Source organism: Lissotriton helveticus, chromosome 2_1 (genome assembly GCF_964261635.1).
Source record: "Lissotriton helveticus chromosome 2_1, aLisHel1.1, whole genome shotgun sequence".
In the NCBI taxonomy this organism is placed as follows: domain Eukaryota; kingdom Metazoa; phylum Chordata; class Amphibia; order Caudata; family Salamandridae; genus Lissotriton; species Lissotriton helveticus.
Genome location: NC_136059.1, coordinates 203,028,189 through 203,047,725, shown reverse-complemented (window position 1 = coordinate 203,047,725; position 19,537 = coordinate 203,028,189). Strand labels below are relative to the sequence as shown.

At 44.7% G+C, this 19,537-nt stretch overlaps 1 protein-coding gene across 1 annotated transcript in view; it reads right to left on the bottom strand.

Annotated features, from left to right (window-relative positions):
* The window catches only part of KIAA1328 (KIAA1328 ortholog), a 968,289-nt gene that overhangs the window by 853,182 nt on the left and 95,570 nt on the right, over positions 1-19,537 (bottom strand). The window contains exon 4 of the mRNA XM_078674730.1: positions 13,489-13,586. Coding sequence (XP_078530856.1) covers positions 13,489-13,586 — 98 coding nt within the window. The remainder of the gene's footprint in view (positions 1-13,488; positions 13,587-19,537) is intronic.

Genomic DNA, 19,537 nt, shown 5'->3' with positions numbered 1-19,537 from the left:
TAAAATTGCACTCTTCTGTAATTGGCCCCTCTTAGTAGCCTGTGGTTGAACTTATTGATCTTATTCCAAACACCTATTGATAGCTGAAGACCCTCTTTAGTTTGCCATTTAATTCAGGCCTTTTCAAATAGTAGATTATTGGTATCCTCTCTAAGAATGAATATCCAACCACTAATGGATCCAGCAACATCTCTGCCAGATCTAACTTTGAAAAGAGTAAGGTGGGATTTATATTTTTCCAGCTAGTTCTGATCTGAAGGAATGACCATTGAAGTGTGTCCTTATAGCAGCCTAGACCTGCCGCAATAGCGCTCCAATTTTTCCAAGCGTCCACGTTGATGAAATCAACCACCAGTGAATAACAATTTATTTCCAATCTAGTTGCCATATTTAGTTGAACCAAGCACTGTTCCTCTCCATATATCTATCTGATAAACTAGTAGAGTCATTTATTACGGGTATATTCTAATGTTTAAACATTTGTAATTTTTGTTTTAACAGTCATTGGAGTACTTTATAACTTACTTTTTTGGGGTTGTTTACTAAACTGAGTAGGTCTAAAATGTTATAATCTTTTAAAATTCTTATCATGAAAAAGTTATCCATGTTCGATAAACTGGAATTACTTCTGAATCTGTAAGCATTATGTGCAAAATTTGCATAATAGTATTCTCTTAGGTTGGGGAGCGACATACCTCCTTTCTTATTTGGTTCATATAAAGTTGCTAATGCCAATCTGGATGCTTTATTAGCCCATATCATAGATGAAAATAAACCTTCAACTTCTTTAAAGAAAGTCATTTGCAGTGCATTTATGAAAATAAAAAGTTACAAAGAGGTAGAATTGACATGTGGATTAGAGTCATGCGTCCTATTACTGAGAGAGGCATTTGAGACCATTTAGCAAACAGTGACTTCATCTTTTGTAAGAGGAGAGGAGTTGGCCTAACGGCTAGGGCGCTCGACCTCGGACCTGGGGATCTGGGTTCGAGTCTCGGTAACGACGCCAAAAACCTCCTGTGATTCTGGGCAAATCACTTAATCTCCCCGTGCCTAAAAATGAATGTGTGTCCGTCCTCATGTAACGTAACTGGTGCTATGTAAAGCGCTCTGATAACTGATTCGGTTCGGGTCTAGTTCGCTGGTAAAAAGAGAGCACCAAAGGTCCATCAGATCAAATTCTTTTTTGCAGCTGGATAGAGCTTTAACCGTGTGTGCCTTATTTTGTCTCCTAGCTATAGAGGAAGAATCTAGGGACAAATCTTGCAAAAAGTTAAAATCACCTGGCTGGGTATATTGACTAGTGCTTGTTTTAATTCTGTCACAGGTTGGGGAATATCTAAAGTTGGTGCATAGATTGTGGCTATAGTTATTTTTGTTTTGTTTAATATACCATTAATAAAAGCCCATCTTCCCACTGTATCCATCTGCATGTTTTTCGTCTGGAACGGTAAGTGCTTGCCTTTATGTATCCCTACACCTCTTTGGGGGTATTTGGCATTTGAGAGGCAGTAGACCCATTTCTGAAGAATTTTACTGGAACTATTTTTATTGCTTTTCGTGAGGTGAGTTTCCTGTAGAAGCACGATATCTGGGGAGTTTTTTCCTAGCCATTATCGACTGCCTGAGTTTTGCGTTTATTATTGAAGCCATTAACGTTGAATGGTATTACCTTAAAAGTTCTTTATGCACCCTGGTTCATGTGAACTATAAATACCATACCTTCCCTCGCATAAAGTGCAGTGTCATATCTCCTAGTCCTTTGCTCCCCATTTTGCCATAGAAAGTGCCATGTGCATTAAGCTGCCCATCCATTTGACGTAATTCCCGCAGATAACAGAATATGACTTAAAGTGTATTGTGTGATCTAAGATGCGTCTAGTGACTTCTGAAACCCCTTTATCTTCTTACATGTGCTCTTAATCATCTTCTCTTCTATCCTTCCCTTTATAATCAATCTTATATCAGCTTTTGTCCATTGTTTTTTGCTGTGATTGACCTAATTTAATTGTGTCCTGCCAAGGAGCTAATCATGTGCATTTGAACTCTGCCTTTTCTGCCTGCGACACTGCCCCACTCCCCCATTGTGTTTACTCCCCCCCCCCCCCAGAAGACAGCTTGCCCACACCCTCCGTATTCCCCCACACCTTTAGTCTGGATGCTATTGTGGTGCACCCTTTATGCGCTCACTCTTGGTCCACCCCGAATCTAATTCCAGATGTACCCACCTCCCCCCGCCTTAGCCCCATGTGCTTTTCACAAGTGCAACCATGGAACTAGAATATATATATATATATTTATTTTTTACATCTGCAGGTGGTCTATTAAGTGATGAGCAGTGTTAACTGTTCTCAGTGGTCAATTTTGTAAGTAGTGTTTGCGCCTCTCCTAGGTCTATAAACAAAAAATATTACCATTTACTAGAATTTTGAGCTTGGATTGTTGACCTATCAATGCCGGAGCACCTTTTGCCTTAAATAAGTCAATCATTTTCACAAATTCTTTACTTCGTCCTACAGTTGATGCTGACATGTCTGGAAATGTTTTGAATTGAGTTTCTCCAGGGGATGTGAAGGTTCTTCTTGCAACTGCTATACTTAAGATTTGATCCTTAATTTGTTAGTCTAACAATTTCAAAAGGATAGTGCGCTGACATTTTGCGTTTATCTGTCTCTACGTTGGGACTCAATGGGCTCTTGTATTCGCTCTATCCCCCTCTAGCTCTGGCATGACTTTCATTACAAGTGATTCAGTTCATTTGAGAACTTGAGTGCCTTCACTGCCTTCTGGTATGCCAACCACGCGTAGGTTAGATAGTCTATTATAATTTTCCAAATCCTGTAGTTTGGTTTCAGTCTGGTTTTTTACTTTCTCCATTCGAGTGACCTCTTGCTGTGTATTAATCAATTTCTCTCCCAGATCTGAAATGAGATTCTCTGCCCCATTTATACTTTTAGGTGTGTTGGAAATATTGTCCTCTAACTTTGAGAGTCTTTTGTGTAGCAAGGCTATTTCTTGAGCCTGCAAAATATTTAGGTTGCTAATTTCATTTAGATTAGTAGCTAGCTAATCTTTAATAGATTTGTCTAGCCTTTCTCTTCTTCTGCCTCTTCCCCTCTCCTCTACCTGTACTGCTTCCGATGTCTGTCTGGGATTCACACTGAATGGGTAACTCAATGAAAATTAGGACTAATACATGAACATCCGTCGCCCCTGCACGGCACAGCACAGTAGCCGCTTTACTATCTGAACTGTTCCTGGATCCAGGAGGGTACAGTTGTTTGACAGTACAAATACGATATACAATCCTTCCTCTACACTTGTACCGCAACCTACTATGCCCAAGATCTTTATACACACTTGAAGCCCTGATGAACCAGTTGACCCTCATGGTTTGGATGCTCTCAGGAGACACAAACAAATTGAGGGTCTTTCATCGGCGGCTGCAGAGTTTATGCACCAAGCTTGGGCTCCATCCACCCGCAAACGATATTCTGCATCATGGAAGCGATGGGTGGGTTGGTGCCTTCAACAACAGTTGGATCCTGTGGGATCAGATGAGAAGGAAGTATTAAACGTTTTATTTGAATGTGCTGAATCAGGTCTTTCGTATAGATCTGTTAATTTGAGATCAGCCCTCTCGACTGGACACAATCACATTGATGGTAAGCCAGTGGGGATGCATCCCCTAGTGTGTAAATTACTAAAGAGCATCAGAGTGGCATGTCCGCCTCGTCCCAAATACACCACGTTATGGGACGTTTCTAAAGTTTTGCCTTTATTAGAATCTTGGCCAGATAAAGATTTATTGTTGAAACAATTATCTGCTACACTTACTATGTTATTGTGTTTAATCTCCTGTAAGAGAGTTTCTGATCTGCACGAGTTAGATTTGGTAGGGAGGATGTTCTCTCCACAGGGTGAGTCTTTCATCATCTCCAGGAGGACTAAGACCATGTAACGTTTGGTTGAGCATCCTACCTTTCCTCATGTCAAATTATGTTTAAAAGTATATGAGGAACGCTTGTTAGCTCATAGAACAATTCCCTTGGGTCAATTGCTGTTAGCTATCCAGAAGCCTTTCCGTCCAGTTTCAGCGGCCACCATGGCGCGTTGGGTCAGGTGGGTCATGTCGGAAGCAGGGATTGACACTTCTGTTCATGGTGCGCACTCCACCAGAGGCGCTATGGCCTCTAAGGCATATATTCTGGGATCTCGCTTAGAAGATATTTTGAAAGCTGTAGATTGGTCTTCGGACTCAAGGTTTAAAGTGTTGTATTATAAACCTATAACGCATGTTTCTTCTGTTGTGGTTGGTCAGCTTTGAAACAGCATAATCTGATCGGTCCGGCCATAGAAAACAACATTTTCCAGCTATCGTGACAAGAATTTTAGATTCTATTAAGGACACAAAAGGCGAGGATTATCCCATCCGTTGGGACAGGTAAGATGTCAACTGTCATGTTGCAAAGATGATTATCTATGCACTGTTAGTTTTCTCACCCTGAGATATCAACCTTTTTGGGTTCCCTATTTTCAAACCTGTTTCCGTTTCAGGAACGGACTCCAAACAGAATTAATGCTACGATGATCTATGGTTTAGATCTCCTCGTCGTTGGAGGATTGCTGTCGTATCAAGGATGTTGGGTCGTGATCTCTGTTGAGAGTTAGATTTGCTGTTATTGCTCTTCGTTGAGAGTGAGGACTGTCGTTTGTTTTTTCAGACACTTAAAGGACTGTTTTTTCTGCAAAGAAATAGGTAGTCAAGAGGGTGCCTTGTTATTTTATTTGTTAACCTCTGCTGTTATTGATTATTGAAGGAGGCGTGGTTCAAAGCCTCATGGGAAACGTAGTTTATTGTAATGTTTACTTTTTACTCATTGGCTGTTGTGGAGTAGTAAAGAAATTGAGAAAGCATAATCCTCGCCTCCGTGTCCTTAATAGAATCTAAAATTATTGTCGCGATAGCTGGAAAATGTTGTATTCTCCTGCACTTTCGGACTCCAATGTTCTTTTACTTTCCACATTGCAATCTACTTTCTCTTGCTTCTAAGCCTCCTGTAAGGTCCTTGCCTTCACCTCCATTCTTTGTTGTGCATTGTTTTGCACTCTTCGCTTCAACTTAGGAGCCAGCATCAGGGTGGACTGGTCCTGCGTTATTACTTTAACTCTTGCAGCTTTGCTTTGAAGCGTACGCATCTCTTTGTGTAGCAATGTTCCTTTCGGTTGTACTCCACTGCACTCACTTTTCCCCAGCGCTTTCTACGTATGGAATATATAAGAAAAAAAACAAAAGAAAAGCGGGCAAGTTTGATATACTTCAGACCTCGCTGTAGCAGAAGTTGTGCCTGAAACTTCCTGCCTTCAGACCGACAGTCAAAGTTAAAAATCGCATAAAGTTCCAATAACTCACGTAGGAGATGAAAAGTATGCACAGATTATATTCGGTTGTATCCAAGGGCAGCAACTTCCCAGGGAACAAACCCTCCCCACACCGAGGTAAGCCCTTACCGACCAGACTCCTCGACGCGATGTGGTCTAGCCTTAAGCCAGTGGGGAGAGGCTGTCTCCTCCTTTCCAATTCTCGTCTGACTGCCTGTGATGTAAGGCAGGCTAGAGCGTAGAACTTGCTTCTCTCTGCCTCGAAGAAGCATGTTAGCTGCGGCCCAACAAATCTGTGGCAATGGCAGTGGCTAAAGGCATCAGGAGAGGTACAATTGTGGAGCTGTAGGAGCAGCCCAGCACTCGGAAAAAAACGGCATCAGCATCAACTTCAGCATACTTTCCTGCTCGATCTCTGCAGGAGGGACGGGAGGGGGTGTGAGCACTAACGGCGGCATGCGTGGGAAACACCTGACTTCATCCCTTTAGTCTCCAGTCTTGGAATTTGTGCCCAGTCTTGAATGAGAAGGACTTGTGCCTAGTCTTGGCGGACCTTTCTAAGAACTCGAGGAATTGAAGGGGGGTTGGACGTGTAATATACAGTTGAAAGTACCACCTCTATTGAAACGTAGCTGGAACCGAGCCTTTGAATTGGGAACTCCAGGTACAACCGTGCCAGCATTGAGCTTTATGGGAACGAAGGACCCGGCGCTGGTTGTGGAATCTGTGGAGATTGGAGTGATTGGGGGTCCGGATCCTGTGGGGCAACTGATGCTTGGAGGAGAATGTTCTGGCATCAAAATGACTCACCCTGATTCAAAGGACAAGGATCCAGAAGGAGACAGAGCGTCTAGGTGACTTACCGTTGCCATGTTATTTATGCTTCCTCCACTAACCTGAGGAATGTGAGGATAGCCTTGAACGGTGACGGATGTGCCTCTTATCCCAGACTCGGACTATGAAGAGTTTGGCGTTGCATGCTTTAATTGCATTTGGGTGCATGCTTAAGCAAGAGTCACAGGAGATGACATTGTGGCCTGACCCGATACCAGAGGAATATTGGGGGCGGGGGGGAGAGGTAAGAGTGCGTTATCAGTGATCGATGTCTGTCCCTCACAGTCCCTATGATGAGGAGTAATACCCCCAAACCGGTCCCAGGATGCTGGTTCTCAATCCAGGGAGGACCTGCCTTGGCAGTTCGGGCTGGACTGTTCACATGAGAAACTGGGTCAAGACTGATTTGCGTGCAGCTGGGTGGTATAGTGATGCTTGTTTCCGGTCCAGGGCACACCTGGCCTGACAGTTCGGGCTGGAATGTTCCCATGAGGAACAGGGTCAAGACTGAGTTGCAAAGGGCTGGGTCCAAACTGGGGTGGCATAGAGAGCAAAAGAACAATGGATTAAACCCAGATCTGAGACTGAGGGTGAGTGGGTAAAAAGTTTTCAGCACTCTATCCATCATCTTATTGTGTTTGTTAAACCAGGATAATTAGTCTGAAAGGCAGAGGAAGGCCAACCAGGTTGCCAGATAGCCAAATAGCTCAGCCGTGGTGCAATAGCAACAACACAAACTTCAGAATGTCTGACGAATGGGGCATCAAGACAGAATAACATCCACCACATCCACTGGCAGATGAAAAACTCAAATGTCCTCGCTCAATCTCCAGGCATAAAGGTGAAGACTCTGGAAGTTGGAGTGCAGAACCTGTCTCTCCGACAGGGAGAAGGGCTTCCCTGAGAGGAAGACAGGGTAGCGGACACATGGAGAGGTGTAGATGGTCTGCATACCACCTCATTCTCAGCGAATCCAGGGCAATGAAGAAGATGGGCCTGGCCTTGCAGAATCTTCATCTGAATACGAGAAATCAAGGGTATGGGAGGAAACATGTAATGAAGTAGCCAGTTGCACTTCAACCAATTCCCTCCCCCCAGAGTCTATGCAACAGACACTAGAGAGCACAGAACTGTGGGCTATCCACACTGGTCCTCATGAGGGGTCCTCCACTGGCCATGAACAGACCGACTGGGAAGGGAAGAATGCCTTAAGCACCAACTGAATCACCACTAAATGCCTTTCCCAGACTCATAGATAGAAGAGGCTTCTAATCTCCAGTTGTTCCACATAACCCCCCACCATAGGGTGGAGGCATCTGTTATCACAGTGGCCGCAACTGCAGAGGTTGGAAGGACATCCCTGTTGCCAGGTTCTCCTTCACACCAGATCCCTTTAAAGTGTCCCGAGAAATCACAATTGTGTCTGACAGATCTCCCTCATTCTGGAGGCACCACCGGAGAGCCCTCTTGTGCCTTTGTGCATGTGTGACCAGGTGGATACAAGAAGCACACAGACCTAGCAGGTGCATGACTTCAGGACTGGAATCAGAGTCCCGTCCTGTTTTTTTTTTTTATCATATCCTGAATGTCCTAGATCCTAGGAGTAAAGGGAAAGGCCCAGACTGATGATGTATCCAGTACTGCTCCTATAAATAAGAGGTGCTGAAAGGGCTTCAGGTGATATTTGGGCACATTGATGGGATAGCTCAGGTCGGTTAGAAATAATGTTATCACCTGCAAACGGGGAAACGCCAATTCCGAAGACTCTGCTTTCAGCAGCCAATCATCCAGGTACAGGAATACCAAGATTCTTCACCTTCTGAGGTGGAACACTAACACCCCCATCAATTTTGTAAAGACTCAAGGTGCCGATATTAGACCAAAGGGGAGGGCTGAGAACGGATAGTGAGTGGACCTAACCAAGAAGAATAGGTTGCTACTGTACAACTGCAGGATGCGTATGTGAAGATACTTGGCTGGCACCAAACAGGCAGCTAAACAACACTTTTACCATAGCTGCCCAATATGGAGAGAATAGCTCCGAGTAGCATCAGTATAGGACATACTACATAGGGCAGAAGATCAGATTAAATCTGTGGAGTGCTTAAATTAGATCATAAGGCTTCTGTAGTACTACCTATAATGAAATACGTTTTCCCCTTTGTGATGCGAGTTGCAGGGTGGATGAACTGTAACTTCTGAAACTAAATTCCAATAAAAAAGATCCTGCTTTTTGGCTCTAAATGCTTCAAGGTGGTGTTCCAACTGGTGTCATTCAGTTAGGTCCCATTCACACCTCGACATTTTGCACTAGGAACCTTTGTGTGCTATTCGACTCCAGGCTATCCTTCACCCCTAAGGTTGCTGCAGTAACTTCTAAATGCATTGGTTAGTAGCGGTCAGGGCGCAAAGTTCTTCCTCATCTTCCCATGTCAGTTCGAAAAACAGTAGTCCATGCTTTACTTAATGTTTGGACTACACAAATGTAATGTACCTTGGCCTTCCTGCCTACCTCATAAATAGGCTGCAATTCAATGCATGCCGCCGTATGAGTGATGGTCAATCTTTCTCGCAGGATGCCAACCCGTCATCCCCTTCTTACCTTTCACTGGCTTCCAGTGCAACAAAGAAGCTCCATTAAGACCTTATGTTTGGCCTGTAGAGCAACGGAATGTGAAGTGCAAAGGCCTCACCTATCTTAGAAGAAAGAGGTCTACGTTCAAGCACAATCCTGCTCTTCATTCCTCTTGTGTTGACTCCCTGCATGTTCCCATTGTCAAGAGAAACCATTTTGGAGGTCGATCTTTTTCTGCAAAGATTGAAACTCTCTTCCCCTTAGACTTTTACCTATTGTTTTTTATTTCAGTAAGAGCCTTAAGACCTGCCTGTTTAATTGTATATAATCCCCTGTCCAGTTTCCTTTTTCAGTGCCAGTACGCCCCTTGTTGGTAGCAGTTTGCACCTTATATGCATTATTAATTCATTCATTGATAAGCATCCTGCAAGTCGAAGTACGCCATCCAGTCTCCTTTATCCTGCGCCAAAAGAGCCAGGGCCAGCATCCAGGAGATTCAAGACACTGAGGTTTAGGATTGGATTAAGACCGTCATCCTTTGTGGGCACCAGGAAGTACAGAGAGTGGCACCCCTGGCATATATCTTGCATATGCACCAACTCCACTGTTCCTTTCTCCATCAGGACTGCCACCTTCTGCTGCAAATTAAGGAGATGACAATTTCAAAAATCCACTTGTCTCAAGTTATGGCCTTCCAGGTGTGTAGAAAGGAGGCCATCTGACCTCCCAGCAGTCTCTAATACACTGACAAAGGCAAATATAGCTGCTTCCCAGGTAGGGTGGGAGAGAAGTTGGATTTCATGGCATCTGTCTTTCCAAAAGCCCCTAGATTGCTGAAGCAGCAGGTTCTGCAGTTTCTGCTGGAGGTGTTGAGACAAAAAGTGAATCTGTAAGCAAACCCCCGAGATTTCTGATACCACCAGTAATCATGTTGAGGGGTTGCATGTATAGGAGTGCTATTACCCACCTGGTCTTAAAATGGCCCAACGAAAAATCAGCCTTTTCCCCCACACAGCCTACAGTTGTTAAAAGGTGGATCTATGAGGTTGGATAGCATAGAAGAGAAAGCAGATGTCCTAAGCCAGGCATGACGTCTAAGGGCCACAAGAGAGCCTATGGCTGGATTATTTGTTGCGATGCTGCTGACCATCTCTGAGGAGCTGAGAGAAGTGTCCCTGCAGGTGCTCAGCTAGGTTTGGCACAACCAAGTTCACCATTTCCCACAGCGCATGTCTAACGTCCCATAAAATACGAGGAGTTGAGGGGCCTTAAAGTCCAAAGCCAACCTGCCTTCAAAAAAGACTTACCTGCAGCATCCTGTTTTTATTTTTTAATTTCCTGCTTACTGGGGCTGTAGGAAAAGATCCAGGGCAAGGAAGAGATTTGAAGAACAAGAAGCCTGAACCACCAAGCTCTCAGGTAACAAATTTATAGATAACAAACTTGGATCACCTGCTGTAGGTCAATTGTGCCTGGCAGATGTCCGACTCGCCAACAGGGAGGTAGATGGTCTATTGCAAGCAGCTAAAACTGGATCCAGCAGGGTGTCATAAAAAGGCAAACGAGGTTTGGCTACCCAGCTCCTTAGTTAATATTTGCTTTTATTTTTACAAAGGTAAGCAGAAATTCCAAAATCTCAGCCGCCTACCTAACCACTGGGTGGCATGATACCAATTCTGAAAGGATAGGTGAGGCTGATGGGCTTAGCATTTCTAATTCAGGGGATGTGTTAATGTCAATAGCCTCCCTAAAGTTCTGGTGTTCATCAGGATTAGATGGCAGATACTGTGATGGCTCACCATCATCATCAATCAATTTTCATCCCGTCCAGAGAGTCAGAATCAATGCCAAAGTGTTCACGAATCGCATCCATGTAGGACGACCCATGTGCCCACTCTTCCCTATACTGCTGCTTCAGCCATTTCTTACGCCACTTGTTCTGCCTTCAGCACCGATACCTCCAGCAGGAGTCTAAGCCCGAAGACCCAGAGGAGAACATCCTCCTCCTGTGCCCAGGGAGATGCCTGCCAGATCCCATAGGGAGACCCAAGCTAGGTGAATGTAGTGAAGGAGGTAATCTAAGGTCTAAAAATAATGGATTCATCATGAAGGTAGATTTTCTCCAACTCTTACATCTGCTCGTCATCCATTTCAACGAACTGGAACCAGGTTTCACAGTTGATAACGGATATGTCCAAGATCACAAGTTTCTTGCCAGAGGCAGTATCCTTGCAAGATGCATCAACAGACTGGATATGGGATCCATCATCTTTCTTGCAGGATTTGCCTTTGGAACTGCGACCAATCCCTATCCAAGACTAGAGCCCTCAACTAATGAGATGCTGAGGGGCATTTATTGAACGCAATATCAAGTCGGCATAATTGCTCCCAAATACACTTTTAGGTTGAACAAGTCCTTAACCAACCCAGGAACTTAAGACCTGCAACTACATGCTCTCCCTTAAGCAAAACAAATGCTTGTGCCCTGAGAGTGCCCTCATAAAAGTGCCAGTTTAGAGACCATGAATGGCAGTTGTGATGCTTGCAATGAGAATATAAACCATATTTGTTGCTATATTATATCTATACGGTGTGAACAACTTCTACATAGATTTACAACATAGTGTTTAAGATTCTCAGTTTGAATTTAAAACTGAATGTGATTTGACAGATTCTTGAGAACATCACAACAAACTAGACTTTCAACTGCAAACAGCTCTTATTTGCAGAGCTTCTTAGGGCTCACTTCTTTCCTGCACCCCACCTCCCGAACTTGTACAGAACACACACGTTATCATGAACTCACAAGACCCTACTGTTGTTCATTTGCAGTTGGCTTGCAGATCTATCTTTTAATATTCATAGGCCCGAGCCTTCTTAAACACTACATTAGTAGAATAATCTTAAAGCTTAATGGTGCCTAAACTGAGGTCCATTTACTGGGTTCTCAATTTATACCTATTCCATCTTCCTGAGACCCCTCCATGTTGGAAAAACCAGGATTAGTTGTGGGACTTTACCTAGAAAATGACAAAGAATTTGTCATCAAGACAGATTTCCTGCAATGTGTGTATTCCCAAGTCGAATGACACAAGCATAACATATTTCAATCAATAAGTGCACATCAGAAACAGGAAAAATAAATGAAAATCTTGACTTAAACATTTTTTATAGAAATGACACAATGGAATTCCACAGCACGAGGCCAGGCCCAAATTCCAGCCTGAGTGGCAATGTGGTAGACAGCAACACCGATAGAGCAACCTAAACCTTCACAGAAAAAGCAAGACAAGCCGCCATATGTCAAAAGGTTCCCACCGGAGATGAAAGACAAGCATCTCCTGTAAACGGAGAGATGGCACTGGCTTGCATCCACTGTCGCCTCAGAAGAGCCAGGTAGAGACAGCAGCATCAGCATATCTACCAAGGACAGCAGCAGAGCCACCAACAACTTGAGCAGGTTCAGTGTCACACAACTTACTCCCTGTGGACAAGGAACAGCCATTACAGCTTTGTCAGTCCCAAAACATCCCAAATGAAACCCACTGAGGCAAAATGAAAGCAGAGAAGTATAGGCTCTATAAAGGACATGAGCAAACAGTTATGCTAAAATCAAACTTTGAACACAAAGCCCAGTGGAAGAGCACACATTCTCGCCTGTAGTCACATGTCTGCACAGGGAGAGATTGTGAATGAAAGCATGTTCGTTGTTAAAAGAGCCTTCTTCTCTTGTACGCCAGTAAAGGACCACCAGCATCCTTGTGCTGCTGAGCACAAGTGCATACTTTGAGGTGAAGCCCTGAAATCATTTCAACATAGGTATTTGATATTCAAAAGTGCCAAATCTCCTGGAGTAACTCACAAGTATGATGAAGGTACAGAAATGGGCTTTATGGAGGACAGCAGGACGAAACATTACCACTGTGGTATTATATATAAGGTTAACGTCTGAGCAGCTCAGGCAGACTTTACTCACGGGAGGAATGACTATTAGGAGAGTACCCACTTGGCTAGCTGCATCAAGGTCTCCAGGGCTGTTCTGCTGTTTAATTAGGGCCCCGTCCCTGCTCTTTTGTCGCTTTCCCATCAAGCAAAAGGCTCCATCAGCAGTGACAACACACTAATACGTACGAGTAAAGAGGATTCAAGATACAAATACTGACAAAGAGAAGCAGAAGATCACATCTAATGACTACAGAACATCTCGCCTGTAGTGACCCATGTACACAGCCTGGACACTAGCAGGGCGCTTCCACACAGCTAATGTTCCTGACATATTTAACTTAATTTCCCAGGTAGCACTGGTTACAACTAAGAGAGCAATAACCTGTCAGTGTGCTGGACTGCGTTAAGTTACACTTCCATTTACTGGCCCTTCCATTTAAGGGGCTATAACTCTAAGTTTTGTACTACTATGTCTAGACACGGTGGAACATGTAGTGGGCGTTACTGCACGCGTTTTGAAATTGGGCTGAATTCATGTTGCCTCCCATCAACCTTTGACTCCAATGATGAAGGATTTTCATCCAAAAAACATGGTGGCCTGCGCAAAAACCAGCTCTAACGTACTTTGTCTTCGTACCCTGAGCAAGCAGCACGATTCATGGTGGGTATTTTTGCAACTTGTATTTCACCATTTGTACTGGAAAGACTAAAGTTGACCAACAAAATAATTGCATGAGAAGGTACATGCTCACCTTGCCAGTTCTTTGATTAGATTAGCAATCCGCCTTTTGTCCTCTAGACATAAATCCTTCAGGGAGGCACTCCTTACACCTTCACTTTTATGAACTGCCTGAAAACAAAAGAATGCTAATAAATAAAAGAAACTGGATCCAAGTTCACGTTTTTCAAATTAGACATAAGGTTTTTACTGCACCTAAAAATTATTTTCTTTTACAAGAACTAAGAAAACGAAATACTTCATGCAACAGTTTGTTATCAGAATATCCCCAATGGGTAGATTTCCATGATGTTTAGCTTTACTGTGCTGCTACGAAATATACCACCCTAATGCAAATAGTACCAACCTAACCAAAAGGAGCATTTTCAATCAACTGACATGCAACAGATTTGTTTCATCTATGATAACTTGTTGTAATACTCGGGGCGGAGAATAATGTGATTCACTTAAAGGTGGCCTCTACTGCCACAGCTAAACTACAGTGCTATGGAAAATACTACTTGGAGATTATCCCAATGCTTGTTAGCACAAGTATTTGAATCAGATTATACTGCTTTCTGTTTAATCTCCTTGGGTAGAGAGGGGATGTCCAAACGTGGACTTCTTCATTGCTAAAGCGTGGTCCTCTCAGATAAAATGACAGTGTAACTTAGCAATTCAATCTAAATGACTCTTGAGGTAGGATGGTAGCAGGCTTTGGTGCATTTGCTGTTGGTGCAGGGGGGAAAAAAGACCTCAACTAAGTGTTTTATTTTTGTTTTAGTCGAGGCGGTAACTTTCTCCTTCTAGTAGTTAGAGAGTGGAGGTCACAAGACAGCATGTGAGGACCTACAATGTAAGCGTCCTTGATAAACAACTTACTTACCTTCAGTGCCTTTCATTGAAGGAAATGGGCCGTCAATTTTTCTTGAAAAAACATATGAGAAAAGAGTGTATAATTCTTGTAATGGTTGAATATTTGTTGTATCATGGAATGTGGTGGAGATATACATTATTTTTGCAATAAGAGAAAATAAAACAAGAACTGGGTTTATAGCCATCTCGAGTAGTTCACAATCTTTAGTATTTACAAATTAAGTTGCTACGACAATCCAATAGTGATTAAGATACTATTGTTGATAAAATAGTAATTCTAATTCATCCCTCGTGGGCTACTTTCTTATTCTTGGCCAATGCGTAGCAGATCTTGATAGAGAGCACAATCCACTGAAAGATGGTTCCTTTCTGCATTTCTTTGCTTATCTAGGCTCCCATGAACGCCACAAAGTGCTAATTATCCACTCAGTGTTCTCTGATACGATCGATGTGAAAGCTCAGCGCTCTTCTTGGATCTAGGGATGAAGTTTCTCCTCCTACTGAGAGGGGTGAGGAGGAGCATAGAGTAGAATTGAATAGGATACCAGTAAAGTGATGGTTTGCCCGAAATGGAACAAAAGCACTACTTTTGGCAGGAATGATGCCCGAGTCCGCAGAACCAGTTTGTCTGAGAATAAGATGGTATAGAGCAAGTCTATACAAAAGGCTTGGAGCGCTCACCCTCTGTGTCAATATTATGGCAAAGAGGAAAACTGTCTGGGGGTGAGAAGCCAGAGAGTCAAACTTGTAGAAAAAGACCTTATTCCCCAAAGGTCTCACTCTCTTCAACATTATCCAGGGGAGTATTTGGGAAGGCATTAGGCAGCAGCTCAAATGGAGTAAAAATCAATTTCTGAGGACTAGGTTAAAATCCCACTGTGGCATACCAAAAGGGAGAATAATGAAACAAATGCTGGAGTTCTCTTAACGCATCACAACAGGAGACTTAAATAATAAAAGCTGGTCTGGCAATCATAAGAAGGCTGAGATACCCTTTAACTGTGCCCAAAGCAAAGCTTTGCTGTGCGGGGGACAGACCAAACAAAAACATCAGATAATGTGGTATAAATGGGGTCTATCTGTCATGCACCTCACCAGACCACAAATGTAACTAACAGGCATATACAGTTTCGTGAAGGGAACGCCTAACTGTAAAGACATTAACTACCTCTGGTCGAAGGTGCTTTGTTGTCCTTGATCTATTTCCAAGCCATGAAAGTGAAGATTTTGAAGGGCCGGGTGCAAGATCCTGCAGTTTCTGCAACAGTAGACCCTTTCAGAGGGAAGCTTGATTGAAGACAGATACTCATGCACAGGAGATCTGGATACCATACCCTCCATGCTAAATTGATCCTCATCTACAAAACTCCGGCGAGGAGAGGTATCGACGAAAAAAAAAGAAAGGAGCCCTGAACCTTATCTTAGGTGTAGACGAGAGAGAGAGAGAGAGAGAGAGAGAGAGAGAGAGAGAGAGAGAGAGAGAGAGAGAGAGAGAGAGAGAGAGAGAGAGAGAGAGAGAGAGAGAGAGAGAGAGAGAGAGAGAGAGAGAGAGAGAGAGAGAGAGAGAGAGAGAGAGAGAGAGAGAGAGAGAGAGAGAGAGAGAGAGAGAGAGACAACACACACTCGCACCCCCCTACCCCTCTGGATCTCCAATGCGCAGTAATGCTAACACTGCACGTTCTCGGCGGTGGTGAAGAATTCGCAGCAATGGTTATCCTCATACATAGAAGAGACTGTGCGCAATCTCTAGGTGTAATTGCCACTTGTGATCCTCCAGGTATCAACTGCAAAAAGAACTATTGATGGACAGAATGCAGAAGAATGTCATACATTCACCCCAGTACAGAGATCTGGGCCTATACCATTGTTTTTTTGCTCAACCATGCCATTGCAGTTTGGACCCAGCCATATGCAAATCAGTCTTGACCCTGCGCCCCATGGGAACAGTCCATCCCGAACTGCAGGCCAGGTCCTCCAAGGACTGGAAACAAGTATCCTAGGCCCGGGTTCGGGTTTTCACCCCTCTTTAGCCAGGATAGCTTGATTCCAGTGGCATGGAGAGCACAGGACTCACGTCTGAGCATACCCGTTCCACTCGGGGTGACAAATGCAAAAAGAACTATTGCTGGACAGAATGCTGAACAATGTCATACATTCACCCCAGTAGAGAGATCTGGGCCTAAATCCATCGTTTTGTTGCTCACCATGCCATTCCAGTTTGGACCCAGCCATATGCAAATTAGTCTTGACTCTGCGCCCAATGGAAACAGTCCAGCCCGAACTGCTAGGCCAGGTCCTCCCTGGACTGGAAACAAGCATCCTAGGACCTGTTTCTCGTCACCCCTGTTCAGCCAGGATAGCTGGATTCCAGTGGCATGGAGAGCAGGTACCAACAGCTGAATTAGTTCGCCCTGGCATTCCAAATATCCCACTAAGAGGTTCACTATCAGAGATTACTTGATGGTCCAGTCCTTTCCAGATGCGCAGCGCCCCTAGCACAGGGTCCATGACCCCACTGCCCTAATTGTTACAATACATACATGCCGGTGATGTTGTCTGTGAGCACCTGCACTGGCCTTTCATTGATGGAGGGCAGGAGGATTTCAATGCCAAGTAGATGGCTTGCAGGTCCAGAAGGTTGATGTGGAGCCGGGCCTCCACCGGAGACCAGAGGCCCCTGATCTCCACCTTTCACAGGTGGCCGCCCCAACCCAGAATCAATGCATCGGTCACCATTGTCAGCTCTGAGTAAAGTAGGGGAGAGGGGTTCTTCCACTGACCCAATCATGGCTGAGAAACCTCTGCAGGTTTTTGTCCAAGTCTCCTTCTGTGATCTGGATATCGTCTGAAAGGTCCACTTGATGTTGGGCTACTGAGACTTTAGATCCCACTGCAGAGCCAGCTTATTTCACCTGGTGTGCTTTGGCAGCAGGATTCAAGAGGCCATCGGTTCCTGCAGCCTCAGTCAACCTCTCTGAAATCCAGAACAGAGACTGAAAGATCAGGATCATAACCTAAATGTACTGGACTCTTCTTTCCGGGGAAAAGGCACAAAACCAGATCGTGTCCAAAATAGGAGCATCAGAGGAGGAGTTAACTGTGACTTCAGTACATTGACAGTGAAACCCCAGGATGTCAGGAGGTTCGCTGTTATCGGGAGGTGGGTGACAACTGTTTGGGCATAGTCTGCCTTCAGAAACCAGTCATCGAGGCAGTGGTACACTGGGATCCCCTCCCTCGTGGAGGCGTTGGCGAGTCCAAAGGAGGGCACAGAGAACTGAAAATGCACCTTTCCCACCATATATTGCAGAAAGCACCTGTCCGCCCACAGGATGGGGATGTGGACATATGAGTTCTACAGGTACAACGCTATCACCCAGTCTCCAGGGCAGACATGATCTGGACCAGTGTGAGCATCTTGAACTTGCCCTTCAGAAGAAAGGCATTGAGAAGGCGCAGGTCTAAAATAGGATGAAGGTCTCAGTCCTTCTTTGGCATCAGGAAGTAGCGGGAGTAACCAGCAAGACCCACTTCCAATGCAGGCACCCTATCAATAGCCCCTTTTTGCCATACGAGGGACAGATGGTTCTCCATCAGATGTTCCCGGGATGATGGAAGGTGCAGCAGAGTGGCCCGAAAGGGTAGAGCGTTCCCCTTACGGACAATTTGCCAGAACCACCTGCAAAGTTATAGCCTGCCAGCCCAGTAAAATGTGTGTAACCTGCCTCCAAACCAGGTGGCTCTACTCCCCTAAGGGCATGCTAATGGTGTATGTCAGGTGGGGCCTTGAAGTGATGGTGGAGATAATTGACAGGTGTTCTGTCTCTGAGCGCGCGGTGGGGGAGGGTGTTTGGGGAGGGAGAAGTTGAGGGGGGTGTATGCATTGGGAGATGCCACGAAACAGCTGTGAACCCAGCTGAGGCCGTAGTGGCTGTCTATTTGGGGCACCATGCCAGAGCTGGGGAAGATCGAAAAGGCTGATGCAGTTGGTGTGGTATAGCACACAAGTCCAAGGAGCATGCTGTGGCCCTGCTCTCTTTGAAACGCTCCATAGCAGTATCTGCTGTGCACCCAAAAATCCGAGACCTAACAAAAGGTATGTCCAGACGGTACAAATGTTCATTGTCAGAGAAACCTGTAGATCTCAACCAGGCGTGGTGATAGATAGCGATGCGAATGCCAATGGCTCACTCAATGGAAGACTTTGTATACAGGCCAAAACAGATGGAAAATTTAGTGGCATCGCAGCCATCCTGTATGGCCCGAGTCAGTAAAGGACGAAGGTCTTCCAGGACACTTGCGAGAACTCAAACTACCGAATTCCAGAGAACATGGGAATAGCAGCCCAAAACACAACTGGTATTCCCAGACTGGAGAGCCAAACTTGTGTAAGAAAATACCTTCTTCCCAAAGGTCGCCACTCTTGAATTCTCTATCTGGGAGGGTAAGACAGGAAGGTATTCCGGTTTATAAGAATGGTGGAAACCTGTACACTGAGCTTTCAGGGGTACGGTGCACAGTCTGAAAAGCAGGGTCTCTAGTGCCTGGACGATGCCACTGCACAATCTTGCTGTTCGCCGGGGGATCAGAGCATGGTTTAGCCTAGGCCCATAATAGGGTGTCGGGTGAGTGCCTCGTTATAGGGCAACAGGGGATTAAGCATTGATTTGCGCTGGCTGGAGGACTTCATTTATAACATTGGTTTTGTTTTCAAATGTAGGGAGCTGGTGGTCAAGAACTTCAGCTGCCCTCCACATAAGTATCAGGAAGTGGGCACTTTCTTCAGTGGCAGGGCACTGAGGCGAGACTAGGCCGATGTCAGGAGCAGTGTCAAGGCAACTAGCATTCTGGTGTTCTTCATAACAGTTTTTTTCATGGCAGAGTTGCCCAAATTCATCTTGTGCTTCATACTCATTATCAGCCCTAAATAATAAATGTATCATATGAGACCTGCCCTGCGGGACAGAGATGCAATGTGGCTCAGATAAAGCATTCTAGGGTTGCCTCGGCCTCTGGTATCACCATTTCAGGAACCACCATGGACCCAAAGGTGGAGTCAGCAAGGGTGCCAGTAGAGGTCTGACAACAGTGTCATTGTGTCCAACTGATGTTCAGGACAAACCAGGCACACTAGAGGGACTCTAAAGCGATCCAAAGAGAGACAACATGGCCTTGCAGAATTCTTGGTTCTACCTCAGGGCCGCAGA